Here is a 17,683-nt window from a genome sequence, read left to right on the forward strand (position 1 = left end):
GACTGGCCACTTTTAGAAAGGTAATGCTGAATTACACAGATCCTTTATTTGACTGAGAGCTTATGCAGTATTTAGAAGTAGAAAAGTAGGGTCATATTCTATTATCTGATCAAACTGTTCTGGACTCTAGGCAAAGTCCATTTTTTAGGCAAACTGAAAAAGCAAATAAATGCAGCTTTTTTTTTAAAGTCAAACTAAATGTTCCTTACACAGCTTTTGAAATCTTTCAGTCAACTTAAATTACTTTAGCATAATTAATTTTTAACAGGAATTTCTGAAGGATTTTTAGTCAGTATTCAATTTTAAGGTAGTTGTTTGTTTGTTTCCACTCATTTGGCAATTTATAAAACTTACCTATGTGTTCTTCAGATCTGGGGAGCAATTTTTTATTTCCCCTTAATTCTTGCAGAGTTACCAAGAGTAACCCTTGATTCTTGCAGAGTTAGTTATGCCTGTTAAGAATCAGTTTAAGATCCAAAAGACCCATGCATGAATATCTGTGATGGTGCCAGTTTCACATACATTTTAGTATTCAGAGGACACCATGGCCCTCAAGAGTGACTTTTCTGGAACATGTCGCTATGTTTATGAACTCCCCAGAGAGCTTTGGCTATTGGGCAATATAGGAATGAAGGTGGTAGTGAGAATGATAAGCTGCATCAGGAATTGGGGATAAGAAAACCATGCAACACAAATAGAGTATCTTGTGTAATTCTTTGTGTTCAAGCTGTAGTTTTTAATTTGAAGATGATTTTAATTTCAGGATATTAACTTTAATTAAAGCAAGTTTAATTTCCATGTTGGTTTTACACTATTTTAATGGCATTTTCTAGTTCATAAACTGTAAAGGTAGCACATCTCATTCAGCTTAATTCATTATTTGGTATATATGCATCTGTTTCTGAAATATAATTTGGGTTACTTGAGAACTTTTTTAAAACCCAAATTGTGAGTGGTATATTCTTGACAAGTGAAAGGGATACACATTCATCCCCAGTTCTCATCTTGAAGGGAGCCCGGTCTTTTGAAAAATTCTATGTGTGTGCATGTGAAATACTCAATGATGCTTGAACTTTCCTGCCATTGCCCTCTTCTCCTACCCAAGGTAAGATTTGTGGGCCCACAGGGGTGGGGGAAGCAACAGGTATTCACATTTGTAAGGTGAGTGTCAGATATAAGCCTGGTCTTGTTCACCTGACACCTTGTTCATGTGGGCATTTGATCAAATGTGGGTGACACATTAAGAATGCTTACAACATTCCTATTTTCAAATAGCGTACTTGGCCTGCCAGTTTCTAAAATAAAATCTACCAAAATAATCTAACCAAGCAAACCATTTCCCCTTCTAAAGGAAGCAGGGGCTTCTAGAAAATAATAAAAAGGAAGATAGAGGAAATATGTAAACACTTCTTCTACCATGCAAACTGATTTTCCCTCTTAATTTACATAGTTTTTCCTGTCATAATATGTTCAAAACTGAGTTTTGTTCAGGTATTGTGATTTGTTGATGATGATGATAATGTGAATGTGTTTCTCTTCCTCCTCCCCCCTCCCACTTCCTTTGTAGGTGCGTTTTGGGAAACACTACCATCCTGGCTGAGTTTGCCACAGATGAGGAGGTTAGTCGTTTTCTGGCACAAGCTCAGCCTCCTACACCTGCAGCAACACCCAGCGCACCTGCAGCAGGCTGGCAATCTCTAGAGACAGGACAGAATCAGACAGATCCAGTTGGACCTGCTTTGAATCTTTTTGGTGGGTCAACAGGGCTTGGGCAGTGGAGCAGCGGTGGTGGCAGCAGCAGTGGGGGTGACCTTGCTGGTGCTTCATTATGGGGCCCTCCCAATTATTCTTCAAGCTTATGGGGGGTTCAAAGTGTAGAAGATCCCCACAGGATGGGAAGCCCTGCTCCCTTACTACCTGGAGACCTTCTAGGCGGAGGGTCGGATTCAATCTGAACTTAAAACTTTCAACTCTGACCTCGTGACCTTTTTTGGAACAGCAGCAGCACTAACTTGACCTTTTCTTTTTTTTCAACTTGCAATAAATACATTTTAAAAGGAAAAAAGAAAATGGAGAGAGAGAAAAAAGGTGGGTCATTGACAGGACTGTCTGAGCACATAGTTGCCTCCCTTATAACTTCAGTTTTTTCGTTTGGAATATGAATCCAAAAAGAGAACATATCACTCTTGAAATACTTGAATCATGAACGCCAACTTAGAAAGACAATGTGAAGCAAGTACACATACCATTTAAATCTAAACACAAAAAATTAAAAAAATTAGTTTCTAGTTTTTCACTTTTTCATGTTATACGGAAGTTGTTGCTAAGAAACATATATACTGAAAAATAGCTTTTTAACTTTGTTTGCACTGGGTGTGTTTCCGTCCTTAGGTCTACTATGTTGGGATGGGGTGGGGTTCAAAAGAATTGGGGGGTGGGAGGGACAAACTTGACGGAGCCTCACTTTAAATAACAAAAAAGGAAAAAAAAACACTTTGTGATTGGCTGGTTGATATATACCAGTTTGTTCTGGCACATGTAACTGCCCATGTGTATGTTTCTGAGTATGTATGTGTGTGTGATTGTGCATGTGTGCGCGCATGTGTGCATTTTTGTCTTGGAAAGCTGCATTGCTGTTGGTCAGCAACCTATTTGGCTAGACTCTTTAATGGAATAATGATGGTGCCTGTGACTGATGCAAAATCAAATTGACCTGTATTAAAATCTGTCGGTGGTATTTTATTTTAACAGGGTCAGTGCAGTACAAATCTTGTTCTGACCCTGTCATAGAGCAAAACACTGCCATATCCTAAGGATTTGGTGAGATGGGTGCCAGTGTGGGAGTTTAGGGGTTGGGGGTGGGATTCTGTTTTGTCTAGAAGTATATTTGTCTCTAATGAGACATTTTGAGTAAACTGAAGCTTATTTTTTTATGACAAGGCCTTTCACTTTCCAAGGAAACCAGAGAAAAAGGGCATCACATATCTTTGTGACAAAGACCTATCTTATGGTTGAAGCTTCTGCAGTCCTTAAGAATGGAGTCTTGTATCTGTTTCTCAAGTCTTTACATGAAGATTCTTTTCCAAAAATCCACCAAAACATCAGGCTGAACTGTATTTTCTTAAGTGATCTGCTCCCTGTGACAAAACTAAAATGTCAGTAGTTTGCTGGCCTGTCTCTTACTGAGAAAGCACATGCAGCAACTTCTGTTCTCCTTTTCTCCATGGTGAGCATTACCTGTGCCAGGCCTAGGTGTATTACAGCACCAGACCATCACTGACAAAAACGTTTACTTACGAATGTTCTTAAACCAGTGTGTACTTTGAGCAGTTTTTTCTCTGTGTATTTTCCTGTGTATGTCTTGCTTAAGTTTTGCTTAGGCAGGCATATAACTAGCAAATACTTCTTTTGTTTATAAAGTATTGCACCTTTATTATTTTTACTTTTCCCTGTACTGTTGCTTTTTATTGTTGGTATTTAAAGAAAGGTTGTATGTTGTATTGTTTTCTGTTTTGTTTTAACAACAGTATAGTAGTACTCTGGGCAGGATAGGGGAGACCTGTCATTAATTCAAAAGAGAGCCAGTGTGTGCACTGGGAACAGAATTGTTTGTTGTGAAGAAAGCTGTAGCAAACATTGCCTTTACACAAAGCAGTTTTGAAGGTGGGCAGAAGAGGATACAAACCAGGAGGGAGATGGAGGCATTCTTCTTTGAAGTGTTAGAACTTAGCTCTGGCTTTTCACTCACTGTACATTTTACTGAATAACAAAGTGCTGCAATATTCTGTACCAGCAATTATCTACATACCCTGGCACTTGGAAGTAGCAGGTCATATTGTATGGGATCATAATAGAAGTGTTGTTCTCCTTCAACAGTTTCACTAAAAAATACCATGATACCTGGTATATGACTTAAAAGTATTGATCACAAAAGTTAAAAATCTTTACATTTATGTCAAGAGGGAGGAATTTGTGAATTCTGTACATGAACCCAATATCACACTGAGAGGACTTGTAAGGGGAATGCTGCATTTATATCTGCCTATTGTTTTGATGTGAAGTTTGGCAGTAAATAGAGGCAGATACTGTTCATTTAAACTGCAGCATATGTGGACCTTTTAAGTGTTTCCTTTTTTTTTTTTCTTTTCCTCACATTCGATCTCATATTGAAGCAAAATGTCCTGTCCCCCCCCCCCCCATGGATTCCTGCCAGTTCTGTTTCCATTTCAACCGTTAGACATGCCTGTTCTTTAAACAGGTGTATTTGTCTTTGGGGCCTCAATTTTGAAAAATGCAGGATAAAGTATAGAAAACGCCCTGAGCTGGGAGAACATCAGAATGCAGCACCTCATGTCCCAGGAAACAGCTGAGTGTTTTAATATGTGAGTTGACACGCAAGCTGATTCACTACTGTGTTACCACTCTCTCCCAAACTGACCTATGGTCCCTTTGCCTGCACTTTGGATTTCTTGAGTTCGTTAAGATACTACGGTGAAAGCCGGGTGCTAGAGCCCCTCTTGTTTACAAGACATAATGAGGGATATGAAATATTTTTAAAAAATGAAAAGCTAAAATGTTCTTCCATCACAAGCTTAAAGGGAAAAATTAAAAGTTATAAAAAAGACCAAAAAGTGCGTGTGCGCATATATATATATACACACACATATATATATATGAGATGAAGACTAACTCTGGGAGCATTTAACAGTGTTTTTGTGTTTAACATTTATTTTCCTGCTTTAAATTTGCAAGCATTCTCAGGAATTCTAGGGTAGGAAGCCAGTTTTTGAAGATGGTTTATTTAACCTTTACCTTATCCTAGATAGATGGCTGTTTCTTTCATAAACTTTTACAAGTTCCTGAATCTTCAAAAAATTTAAAAGTTTTGTTTCTCTTTACAAAAGCAAAAAAAAAAATTGAAAAATAAAACCTAGCAAATACAAACTCCAATTGTTAGAACTGGGGATCAAAATTTTTTAAAAGTACAAAATGATTATAAAAGAAATCTCAACAGCAGCAACAAAAATCAATATATTCTTAAAAGTCCAAGTTGTGAGAAGATTTATACATGTAGAGCTTAGTCTCAAGTGGTGGTGTGTGTGCAGTTGAATGTGGGAGAAGGTTGTGTATGAATGAAACTGATCATTTCACAGTGAACTTAATCTTCCTCCAAGCACCTTTTTTTAAAAAAAAAAAAGAAAAAGAAAAAATAATTAAAAATACATAAAATGCATTTGGTTAGACTCAGTAAGTCAACCACAGCTAAAAGGAATTGTTCAGATTATTGGATGGTGCTTCTTGAAACTGCTTTTAAATTGACAGAGTGCTTCAGAAAGGCGATATCTTTATTGTGCTCCAGTAATGGAGCAGTTTTAACTTGTATTCATTTTAAAACAGCAAATGAGAAAAAGGAATGACTATGGAAAAATCCAGTGAAGTGTACATTGAAGCAAAATTGTCTTGGTTGATTTTAATCATCATTTTGAAGATGTTGATGTTTGCTTTTCTTCATTGCTCAGCCAGAGATGTGTAAATTAGAAGTTTTGCGGGGTTGGGGAGGGAGATAAGATACATTAGCTGTTGCTGCCAGACATCAGGACTTCCATCTTTGAGAATCGGTTACTGAAACTCTGTTCTCAGATGGTTAGCTCCTAACTTCCAACACACAGAGAGAAGGACTTAATCTGCTTGAAGCTTTTTAGATAGAATGGAATCACAAACCGCTTTAGTGCCTTTGTAATACACCATGCATCCTGCAAAAGGACATATGCAGTCCAGTCACTCCCAAGGACATTAATAAATTCGTCTTTCTAATTTGAAAGAATTGCTCTGAGCATGCATATAAAAAGCCTCAAAGGCCTGTTTTGCAAAGAGTTACATATAAAGTGCAAGTGTACATGTCCAAGTATTCTTTGGAAAACCTAAGGCAATCTCATGCATTACTGTTTTCTTGTTTTGAGATACTCTTCATATAGTAAAATAGCCAGAATGTGTGAAGAGTGGTACAGGCCCCCACCACAACTACCACCAGTTACCTGTTTGGTAAGCTGATAACTGAATGGGGAAAACACACATATTACACACATTACTGCACTCATGGTTTTATTATTACTATCTCAGTGTAGGGAAATAGAAAAGTGTGAAATAATGCTTAATGTTCTGTGGCATCAGTTGGCATCTGTAGCTGTATGTTGTGTTGTTTCTCTCAACTGAATACTTTGTGTGATCAGCTACTGAAAAGATTCTTTTTATTTTTTTGAAAGGAAGCTTTTTACCTGAATGCTTTGTGAACAACCTTGACTTACTGGCTGACAGGCTCCCAGAATAAAACTATTTAGTTTTTCAAAAATTAAAGAATATCATAAGCTTGTTTCTTGATAAGAACTTTGGCTGACAACTGCTGAAAAGAGTAGACTTATCCATTACCTCTCAGCATTTCAACCTATGCATACTGAAGATGTCGCATTTCTTTTAAAAAGTCAGCTAAAATAATATCCTAGCACCCTTTCATTTCTGAATGTTGGAAATATTTAGTTGTTCCTTTTTCAGCCATAGCAATATAGGCTTCCAGTTGCTGTTTGTGTTTTGAATCTGACAGGTTCTATCTGGCCTGTGAAAGTGATCATTTTGAGAATTGAAAGCACCAAACTATACTCAAGAACCCTTTTCTCCCAAAAGGACAGACTGGCACTAGCTTGGCTGATCCATATGAGAAATCAAAATATGCATAAGGTAGCAAATAATGTTTGTAGCAAGTAGCTTAATATAGCTTCTACTTTAAAGAAGGAATCTGAAAATGACAGTGGACAGGAAAAAAGTTTTTAAAAGCTGTTTTGTGGGGATGGTATTCCCACATCTTCATATGTGTTCCACAAAAAAAGGAGAGAATAGGATGGGGTGTTAGAGACCTTAGAATTGCCCATATATACCCTTCACAGCTTGAAGCACCATGTCAGATTATTCCTTTTCTCCTAAAAAGTCTTGCTTACAGCAAGACTTGTGTAATATGTTTTAGTCTTATAATTGTAAATGCATGTGCCCAACTTAAGTCAACTTTTAATTTCTCAATCATTCTATTTTTCCTCACCCTGTTTAAAATAGAGCCTAGATTGGACATATATATTGTCAGGTTCAAAATATGATTTAAATGGATTTGGTCTTCCTCTTTTGCCTTATTATGAGAGCCGTCCTAGGATAATACTATGACCCTATTTCCAGAAACCTACATAAAATGGCAAACTCATTGGTAAAAGTTGTAGCCTTTCCCAGAACATTTATGTAACTGGGTACTGTGAGCTTTCTCTTAGTGCTTAGCTTCTTTTTATCAAGAGAAACTTGAAAACATGTTTCTCTTCTGCCACTTGTTTTGAAAGATAGCTGTCCATCTTGGTAGCCACATCAAAGATTAAAAGCCTTTTGTTACCATAAATTGGAATAATTTTTCTTCAACTTACTGCTGATAGCTTAAGTGAATGTAAACAGGAAGGCATTTCCAGATTAATTTCAGTTGCAGGTCCCTGAACTGGCAAATGCAAGAACTATTGACTCTTCCTCAAGCCAGGCTTCTCTTTATTCTGTGCTCCACTCTGCCTTGTTGAATGTTACTTTGTCTCTTCTATTTATACCTTTTATTGGCTATATGAACAGTAGTTTACAAATCGTGTACCCTTATTTTTATAACCTTAGGTGACTAAGAGACTCTGGTCTCCCTTCAAAAGGTTCCATGTAGCTTTTTCTTAATTCTTACCTTAATTATACATTTACAATGACAAAAATATTCTGGATACAATAGAAATGCTTCCCCCAAATGCAGTTAAAATTATGCATGCTAAAATCAGTACATGCTCTCAGCAACATGTACGGATTTGCATCTCATTAGCTGAAGGACTATGTATAGAATCTATAATACTGGGTTCCCTAATCTCCCCCTCCCCAAAATAGCTGTTCATATCCCTGCTGATTATTCTCCATATTAATGATATGGGCAGTCATGTAGATGTGTGGCTTGATAGTATATTAAACCTTACCGTTGCAGCTGCTGTATATAAGGTTTAGGCAACAGAGTCCTAAGATTGTTGTCTAATCTTTCTCCAGGAATGTTTTGCAGAATTTCCTACTGTAGCAATCCATCTCAAAGACCTAAACCTTCTCTGGTGAAGTATTGCAAAAATACAGTACCCTTCAGTCTGATCCATACAATTTGGTCATAAATTAATTGTTAATCTGTTTTGAACATGCAGCCTTGTACAAAGTTTTGTAGTGCTCATAAGGGAGTGAGTGAAGATTTTCTATTAAAGGTTAGAACTTCTGTTTTAAAACATTGTTAAAACGTAAATAAGCAGTAGTCAGTTAGAATGACTATTTCCCCTCCCATACTAGAAAAGGAGGGAAAGTTCTAATCAGGTTTTTTGAATGGCAGGTCCCCTAAAATGTTAGACCACGTGCCCTTCAAATGTTCTCCTAGCCAAGTATGGGTCCTGTTTCTATGGGAAAGCCCCATATGATCCACTTTGACCACATGGTTCATGGTTTAGGGACAGTTCCCAGCTAGCTAAGGTCCTCTGACAGATAAAACAGCTCCCACATGGCTGGGAGAATGTTTTAATGGAGTCAGTGGCCATAACCAAATCTCTGATTTATGTAACAGTGTCAACATGCTTGCTTCTTGAGATTGTTTGTACAGTATGGCATATATTTACAAATCTCATAAAAGACATGGGCCATAGAAGGATCAAAAGAATCAACCTCAACTAAAAGCCAATTTCCTCTTCATATATTTGGTAGTAGTAACAGTCAAAGTCATATCCTTTATACTTTTTTATTTTTTATCCATAGAGTTGGGATGTGTTTTATTTGAGCCCACCAACCATTTATTTTAATACAAACCAGTGCACTCCAGGTCATTGAAAGTAAAGCTTTGTGCTAGGCAACCTGTGGATAATTTTTGACACATTATTGGCTGTGTGTGGAATAGAAAAAGATAGGGATGGGGGAAGATGTCCCATAGATAAACAATAAAGATGGGCAAAGTTGATCAAGAAGTGTTTTTAAGCACTTAGTGCCTCATCTTAGGTATTAGTCAATGCATTCAAAGAACGAAATTCCTCATCTCTTACCATGTTTTAACCTGAAAAAAATATTGGATGTTTTCTGTTAAGGAAAATGCAACTTTTAGCCGAGTTCTCTTTATAAAGATTGCTTAGCTTGCTGGATAATACTTTTTGTGGCATGGTTGTGAGTATCAAGTGCTTTTCTTCTCCTCCCTTATCCCAGCCAGACTGGCTCACCTTCCTTTTCTATAAAGTGCTGAGTGCTTTGCAGTTTGTGCGGGAGGGGAATCAAGGAAATAAAAGGGAGCCAAGGTAGAGCAGCCTTACTTTAGGGAGTAGCCTTACAACAGAGCTTTATAGTGAGGGTGTGTTGTATTCCAAATTGTATAAGCCAAAAATGAAAAAAAAAATCATTTATGCAAAAAAGAGGTGTTAACTTCTTAAAGAAATATGTACCTTCTGAAGGTAGAGTAGGGTCTCACGAAGTGATACATTGTGATGCTTCTTGATGGGTCAGTAAGTATGGGATCTGGGATATAAGCGCTTAACATTCCCTTGTGGGTTTTTTGGGTTTTTGTTTGTTGATTTAGTTCTAACCAAGCAGTAAGTTAAATGTGGTATCTCTGAATGTGCCTTTGTGAGTATGTGACTGTCAGTTCAAGGAGAGTACTTGGGCTTGACGGGGGAAATGATGGTCAGTTTATTCTCTCTAAAGGTCAAATGCAAAGATTCCAGCCTGCTGGTACCTTTTGACAAACAGTGTCTTTTGCGGCTGGTCTCTAAGCTACACATAATGCAGTCATGTGTGGCAGATGCATCCAGGTGTGGATGGGTTTTATTTCACATAAGTTGACTTTATTTAGGCTAGCTCTCAGTTGCTGGTTGAATTTGTACCTGTATTATGTATCTACTACATTTGTGTATGTGGCTTGCTTTAACCTTTTTTTTAAGCACTGGAATACTGAAACGCAGTGATGTTTGAGACACATTTATGCATGTAGAAAAGAAGGTATTTTGTAGCTTCTGCCAGTCATTGGTGTAGGCACACTTTTGCCCTCTCTGTCAGTGTCCTGATGATAGAAGAAAAAAATCTACCCTATAACTTCTAGCACACTTAATGTTGCCATTTAAATGAACAGGGTATTACACAAGAAAATAAGATGTTTTTGAAAAGGTGAGAAAGAAGTGTTGTGTTAGTTTTTTTTTAAAAAAATCTAAAGTAATTGTTTCTTTGAAGCTGTTTGTACCTTAACATGGGAATCTGCAGTGTCTCTCTTTATTTGTTCTTTCATATATATTCCACCTCTTCTTCTCCCCACCTCAAAAGCAAGGTATACAAAATTAAGAGCTGCTGTAGCACCTCTCAGCTCCCTTCCCAAATGAAAGCTGTAGCAGGCTCTCTTCGGTTCCATTCAGGAAGACAGAAGTAGGAGAGATGCAGCAGCTTTCTTTGCTTCGCTCTCATTCCTCTCTAATGGCCTTGAAATGTATTATTATGCAAATGTGAATTTTGATACTGAACTTTAAGAAGAGGTTATTTCTTTTTCAAACAAAAAAAAGGTCCCATATGTGGTCAGCATTGCTTCTTTATCTTGTAAGTGAATTGTAAACTATGCATTCAGCAAGAGATGGTTCGGGGGAGGAAAAGAGAGCCCTGCTAAACTTTTGAAACTGTTTCTGTGTCCAGTGAATTCACACATCCATATAAAATGGAAGAGGTTGATGTCATCATGGGAGGACTACTTTGATTGTGAGGCAAATATTTTTGGAGTGTGTGTGTTAGAAATTGGCTTCAGAAATATGTAACTTCTTCCTGTTCCACAGGACTATGCATTCTTGCCATGCAGTGTTAGATCAGAATCAGCAGCATGACATGAAACACCCCTGTTTTTCCCAAGAAGAGAAGTTAGCACCACCACATCTCCATCCTCTTTTCAACCTCAGGAAATGGCACATCAAGCACTGTCCTTAAGGGTTACTCTACTGCTTATTCTTCATTACAAATGTCCTTATTCCTCAGGGGAGTTACCATATCGCTTCTCCCCTCTTGCATTTCTGAAACTTTTATATTAATTTTTTAAAAATTCCCATCACAGATGCAACTTGAATAGCAATACCAACCAGGAATTGCTGTAGATTATATACTGTTCTGGCATTAGTAAATTATCTGTCTTCTAATGCTGATCTGAACTGATCAAGGAAGACTAACCATGGTAGTGATCATCTGTGATTTGTCCAGGTAATGCTATCACTATTAAAATGGAAGTGAATGATAGTAATAATGCTAAAAGGAAATTAATATTAAAGGCCTTGTAGGTCTGTCTATCATTTTAATGGCAGGAAGTTGCTGTAAAAGGCAACACATTTCACATGCTTACCTCCCAAAATGTAGAGGCTGCTTCCCATGTTAATGAAGGTGTGTTGCCTTGATTGTCTCCTTTGGGGTGTTGTGAACTATGGTGTCTGCCTTGGTTCACTGTGGCATTATGTTGGAATGCAGTATCATAACTAAGATATTCTCCTACCTGTAAGTCAGTGTTTTTCATGGAGCAATTTTGTTGGTGTTCACAGTACTGTAATGAATAAGAGACTTGATCACTCATTTTCACATGCATACTTGCCTTGCTTGATACGATCTTATCAGGATTCTACTCTGGTAGATGCCTTTTTAAAAAGAAAAAAAGGTTCCAGCTCTTTGTCACAAAATACCTCGTGGTGCATATTTACCTTTTACTATAACCAGCCTTTTGGAATACTTATATTCTCTCTCATACTTAAGGAGGTGATACTCTTTAACTTTCCCTGGTGGTTTGAAGACTGTTTCGAGAAGCTGAAACTCCTAATCCTGGCCTTTACTCTTCCCTCCTTTAGCCTTGGGCAAGAGTAATTTAACCTTTGCCTCAGTTTCCCCATCTGCAAAATGGGGATAATAATACTTTCCTACCTCACAGGGGTTTTGTGAGGATTGATTAAAGGATTTTGCAAAGTGCTTCAAAGAAAAAGTACTTTTTATAAGTATTATTATATGGAGGTATACCTAGCAGGAGACCTCCTTTCCCATACTGTTATATAGAGAATGGGAGAGGAATCTCTATTTAAGCCATCAGATACTCTAAATTACTTTTAACTATTAGGAAGAAGTTAGAGAGCTGAACCATTCGCACTGCTTTATTATCTCCTTCCTTCTTTTGATAGCATCTTTAACAGGTACATTTTAAAGAAAGTACACTTTCTTTTAAGTATGTAAGATTTCCCATCTCTTGTGTGTCTTATTTCCTCCACTTTTATTTAGATGTGGGCTTTTAGTTAAGATTCATCCTACAGTAGAAGAGCATATCTTCCTGCCACCATCGCAAAGTGTCACTGTACAGTTTGAATGAGGGCTGTAAAATGGCAAGAATTCTCCAGTACTTTGATTAAATAGAGGGACACTATCCCAGCTTCCTTGCCTGATTGATAAATATATGCTGCCTCATTCCCAGTTTCGCACAAGCCATTATATGCCAGTAGAGGATGTTAGTTAATAGAAGCTGCTTGTGAATATGCCTTACAGCCTTCCAAAAAAATTTGGGAGGTGGGGTGGAAGAAGAGGTTTAGAATAAATCCCCTAGATGTCAGGGAGCCTTTGCTACTTTCTCCATTTTCTGGTCATAGTGTCACTTTTTTCTATTCAATCTTTGACATGCATCTCAGGGATGTGCATATTGAGCCCAGGATTTTGGATTTGGATCTTGGAAAACCTAAGATGTAGTTCCATTCTCTATTTGTAATCTCCATATTAGGCACTCTCCCATTCTTTTCTGTTTTTTATTCTCCCAGAAGCAACTCTTTCCCCAACTGTTAGATGATTAATAATTCTACAGAGATCAAATTAAGAATGTTGTGGGGTCTATCCACAGGATCTATGCTTTTGTATGCTCACACTAGATTCCACCTTCCACCAGCATGGAAATAATGAAGTGCAAATATCCTAACACAACCACAACAGCTTTGCTCTGCTAATAATTATGCACTGTTTGCTTTGGAAAATACTTAATTTTTTAAAGTAGAAAACAGCAACAATATTTTCTGGTGGGAGGGTAAAGGAAAGCAGTGGGATAAGAGTTAAGAAGTACTTTAGCTTCCACTATTGAGAGACTTGACATGCTGCTTTAATTTAGAGCTCCTGTGGGGCTATGTTTACAAAGAACTGATCAGGAAACTGACCAATGGTGGATATCCAACTTTGTGAATTTTGCTTCATTACTGGTGAGCAAGCCATGTTGTGCAAAATGTCTTAACAGGAAACGAAAGAAGTTAACTCCATCTAGCCTTATTTGTACAGCAAACAGTCCTGTATGTCCAAAACATCTGGATTAGAAAAGGCAGCTTTTCTACTTTGCACATAAATAGCTAATACGAAGGTACAGCTGAAATGGTATTGCCTAAAAACACTGTCCCTTCATCACGCAGGTATAATAGTGGATACTTGTATTGAGGCTCTTTGCAAAGATACCTATTAGTATTTTTCCTTATACTTGAAGTAACATACCCATCTCCATTTGTCTGTTGGGCATCCAAGCTGTGCGGGACAGTGGAAAATAGGAAAAGGCACAATACGTCTTCATACTAGAGTTTACTCTTAATTTCCCCTCAGTATAACCTTAATTTCAGTTTACTTTTTATCCTAGGAGTTCACATGGACACAGAAACTCAGCACATTGTGCTCTTGCATGGCATGCTGCCCTCCCCTTTTCCCTCTCTTCTCTATTTTTATTTTAGTATAGTGGTACTTAAAATCACTGGTTCACTTAAAAAGACAATAAAATGTTTAAACTCTACTAATGTACAAATAAGCTGAAATGTTGCATTTATGTGTATTTTGCCATAGCAGGTACTGTATTCCTCATGCTGGATTTCAAACCAACAAAAGGGTGATGTTTTATTGGAGTGTGACAAGTTGAGAGTAATAAGGAATTAAGTCGTCGTCATTTCATTGAAATTGAGAGATGGTGTAATACATATATTACGTTTTCTGAAGGGTTTTTGTTTTGTTTTGCTTTTAAACAGCTTTTGTTTTTATTTTATTTTTATTTTATTTTTTTTAAATATGATTGTATTATGTGCAACTCAGTTGCTTACATTATAACTACAAAATATTTTTGGGTTCCTGGAAAAAAGAGACTAATAAATGTGTTTGGCTGCTAAGCATTTAATTTGGTGGCTCCTTGACAATTTATTTTACTTATTAAGTCTAAATAACACTTACTGGAATGTAATCCTTCTGGGCTCTGTGTCACGGCTGCAGGACATATTCAATTCACATTCTTTGTAGCACCTCATACAGATGGTTTTACCTTCTTCCTTGAGTGTCTTCTCAGTCACAAATAATTTCAATGTCCTGGATTGTATTGCATGGATTGTGCTTCAAGTTGCACTTGCAGATGAACAAATAAGCTTTCTCAGGAAGACAAAGTTCTAGTTTTATAAGTACATAATGGTTTATATTATATTACAGTGCAGAAGAACAAGTAAAATCATAAATGCAAATATATTTGAGAGGTTAAACTGTACTTGCACAGACTTACATTTTTTCATACTGATAAAAATAGATTTGAAAGGGAGATTTAACTGAGAATATGGCATGGAAGGAAGAATTGCACATGGACATGTGTGCATGCACACACAGCTCTGCAGACCATATTGTCCCAATATATTTGAGGAGAGGGGAGAGTAAAAACAAATATGCATCTCCATTGCCACATTTTGTTCGGCCCTGAAGGGGTTTGTACAGATATGCTATTTGTGTCAGAAACTGATGTGGTTCACCCATATTCAGGGATTAGTCACTGTACTACATTATCTTATTGAAAAACCATTGTTCTTTTACATTAAGGGAGTCTTAACATTTATTCATTTACATTTCTTCACCACCCATCAGCTCAAAAGCTCCCTGGGTGTGGTTTACAAAGAAGTATCTTAATATAAAACATACTAATAAAAATAATCCTATTAATACTGTAACACCATAAAGCATAGTACAGAATCCCACCAACACCATCACAGCTAAATCTCAGAGGTAAAGTGAATATTGTATAAATGAATATAAAATCTAACTGCTAAAATATTGGGTAAATAAAAATGTTTTCACCTGGCATCAAAAGGAACAGAGTGAGTTCCTGGTGCACCTCTTTGGGGAGCCGATTCCACAAATGGGGTGCCACCACCAAGACCCCTCTCCTTGCTTCATTTGGAGCAGGCCGTCTGAGAAGGACCTCTGCTGCTGATCTCAGTGTTTGAGCAGGCATATTTGGATGGAGGCATCCCTTCAGATAGTCTGGCCATACATTGTTTAGGACTTTAAATGTTAATGTTGGCACTTTGAATAGTGCCTGGGCTATACCAATTCAAGTCTCTGGACTGTTTTCAAAGGCAACCCTGTTACAATAGTTCAAATGAAAGGTTACCAGAGCATGGATCACTGTTGCTGGGCTCTGCCTGTCCAGATAGGGTTGTAGCTGGTAAAGTCGCCTCAGCTGATAAAAGGTGCTCCCAGTCACTGAGTCCACCTGTGATTCCAGTAATAATTCGGGACTTAGGAGCACCCCAAGAATACAAACCCTGTCCTTTAGGGGGAATGCATGCCTATCCAGGACAGGTTTGATATTTCCCAACTGGACAGATTGAACCACCTACCAACAGTTCCTCCATTTTGTCTGGACTGATTCTCAGCTTATTGGCTCTCATCCAGTCCAGTACCAGGCCCAGGTACCAATTCAGAACAGTCACTGCTTGTTGATGAAAAAGAGAGGTAAATCAGAATGTTATCTGAATATTGGTGATACTTCATACCTCTGGATGACCTCTTCCATTATTTCATGTAGATGTTGAAGAGCATGGGGTATAAAATAGAGCCCTGAGGTACTCCTTGGCATAACTGCCATGGTGCAAAGCACCAGTCCTCCAGCACCACATTCTGAAATCAGCCAGACAGGAAATAGCAGAACCACTGCAAAGCTGTGCCTCCAGTTCCCAGCCTCACAAGCCTATCCAGAGAGATACCATGGTTGATGGTATCAAAAGCCACTGAGAGATCCAGGAGAATCAACAGGGTTGCACTCCCCTGGCAGTTTCTATACCAAAACCAGGCCTGAAACCTGATTGAAATTGATCTAATCTTTTCATCCAAGAGTGCTTGAAGCTGCTTGGCCACCACCTGCATAAAGGAAGGGGATATTAGCAACTGGTCCATAATTCACATCTGGGTTCAAATCCATCTTTTTAGAAAATGGCCTGATCACAGCCTTCTTAAAGGAGCTAGGATTATTTCCTTCAGGGAGGCATTCACAGCCTCCAGGACTGAGGTGTGAATCCTTTCCTTGATTTTAATGATCAACTCATCCACCAAAATGGGACCAGATTGTGTCCTGGATACCTCTGTTAAAGGAACTACATTAACTGTGGCATCCAATTTGTGTTGGATCTGTGCAATTTTATCAAAGTGATGAGCAAACTCAGTAAGTTACCAAGGGTTCAATCAAACACTTTAACTTTGAACCCAAGCATCTGCAGACTGTTAATTTCATATGCTAATTTCCATGAGCAACAGCATGCCTTGGAAGAGTGGAAATACAAGCAATAAATTCCAGCAGAAGAATGTATGTGCTCTCTCGTATCCCATATCTCTCTCACACACATACACATATATATATATATACACACACACACACACACACACTCACACTCATACATAAATATGTATGTAAAGATTTGTTCCAGGGCACTAAAAAAAAGAACAAACGTGACTTGTACTGGGCTGTCTTAATAAGAACCTGGCTTAACATCAACTCTAACTCCTTGCCCAGATAGACCCAGGATTGTGAACTCAGTAGCAGCAACTCCCCATAGTTTCTTACATATTTTTCCTCTCACCTGCTACCTGATACTATTAACTAACCATGCCAAAGAATACCTTCTGCATGCAAAAATGCCACTCTAATGGCAGAAAGTGAAGAGGAACTAAAGAGCCTCTTGATGTGGGTGAAAGAGGAGAGTGCAAAAGTTGGCTTGAAGCTCAACATTAAGGAAACTAAGATCATGGCATCCAATCCTCTCACTTCCTGGCAAATAGAATGGGAAGAAATGGAGGTAGTGACAGATTTTATTTTCCTGGGCTCCAAGATCACCACAGATGGGGACTGCAGCCAAGAAATTAAAAGACACTTGCTCCTGGGGAGGAAAGCTATGGCAAATCTAGACAGCATACTAGACAACAGACATCACCCTTCCAACAAAAGCCTAGTCAAGGCTATGGTTTTCCCAGTTGCAATGTATGGGTGTGAAAGCTAGACCATAAGGAAGGCTGAGCGCCAAAGAATTGAGGCCTTTGAATTGTGGTGCTGGAGGAGACTCCTGTTAGTCCCTTGGACCGCAAGGCGATCAAACCAGTCAGTCCTAGAGGAGATCAACCCTGACTGCTCTTTAGAAGACTAGATTCTGAAGATGAAACTCAAATACTTTGGCCACCTAATGAGAAGGAAGGACTCCCTGGAGAAGAGCCTAATGCTGGGAACAATTGACGGCAAAAGAAGAAGGGAACGGCAGAGAATGAGGAGGCTAGATGGAGTCATTGAAGCAGTCAGTGTGAGCTTAAG

At 38.2% G+C, this 17,683-nt stretch overlaps 1 protein-coding gene across 5 annotated transcripts in view; it reads left to right on the forward strand.

Annotated features, from left to right (window-relative positions):
- The window catches only part of TNRC6B (trinucleotide repeat containing adaptor 6B), a 147,883-nt gene extending 133,638 nt beyond the window's left edge, over window positions 1-14,245 (forward strand). For all 5 annotated transcript variants that reach the window (XM_044454837.1, XM_044454839.1, XM_044454838.1 and 2 more), the window contains one exon: window positions 1,568-14,245. In XM_044454837.1, the coding sequence (XP_044310772.1) occupies window positions 1,568-1,955 (388 nt within the window). In that variant the 3' untranslated portion in view covers window positions 1,956-14,245. The remainder of the gene's footprint in view (window positions 1-1,567) is intronic.
- Window positions 14,246-17,683: the final 3,438 nt, after the last annotated feature.

The sequence above is a fragment of the Varanus komodoensis genome, unplaced genomic scaffold, assembly GCF_004798865.1.
Source record: "Varanus komodoensis strain SLA01 unplaced genomic scaffold, ASM479886v1 scaffold8, whole genome shotgun sequence".
Lineage (NCBI taxonomy): Eukaryota > Metazoa > Chordata > Lepidosauria > Squamata > Varanidae > Varanus > Varanus komodoensis.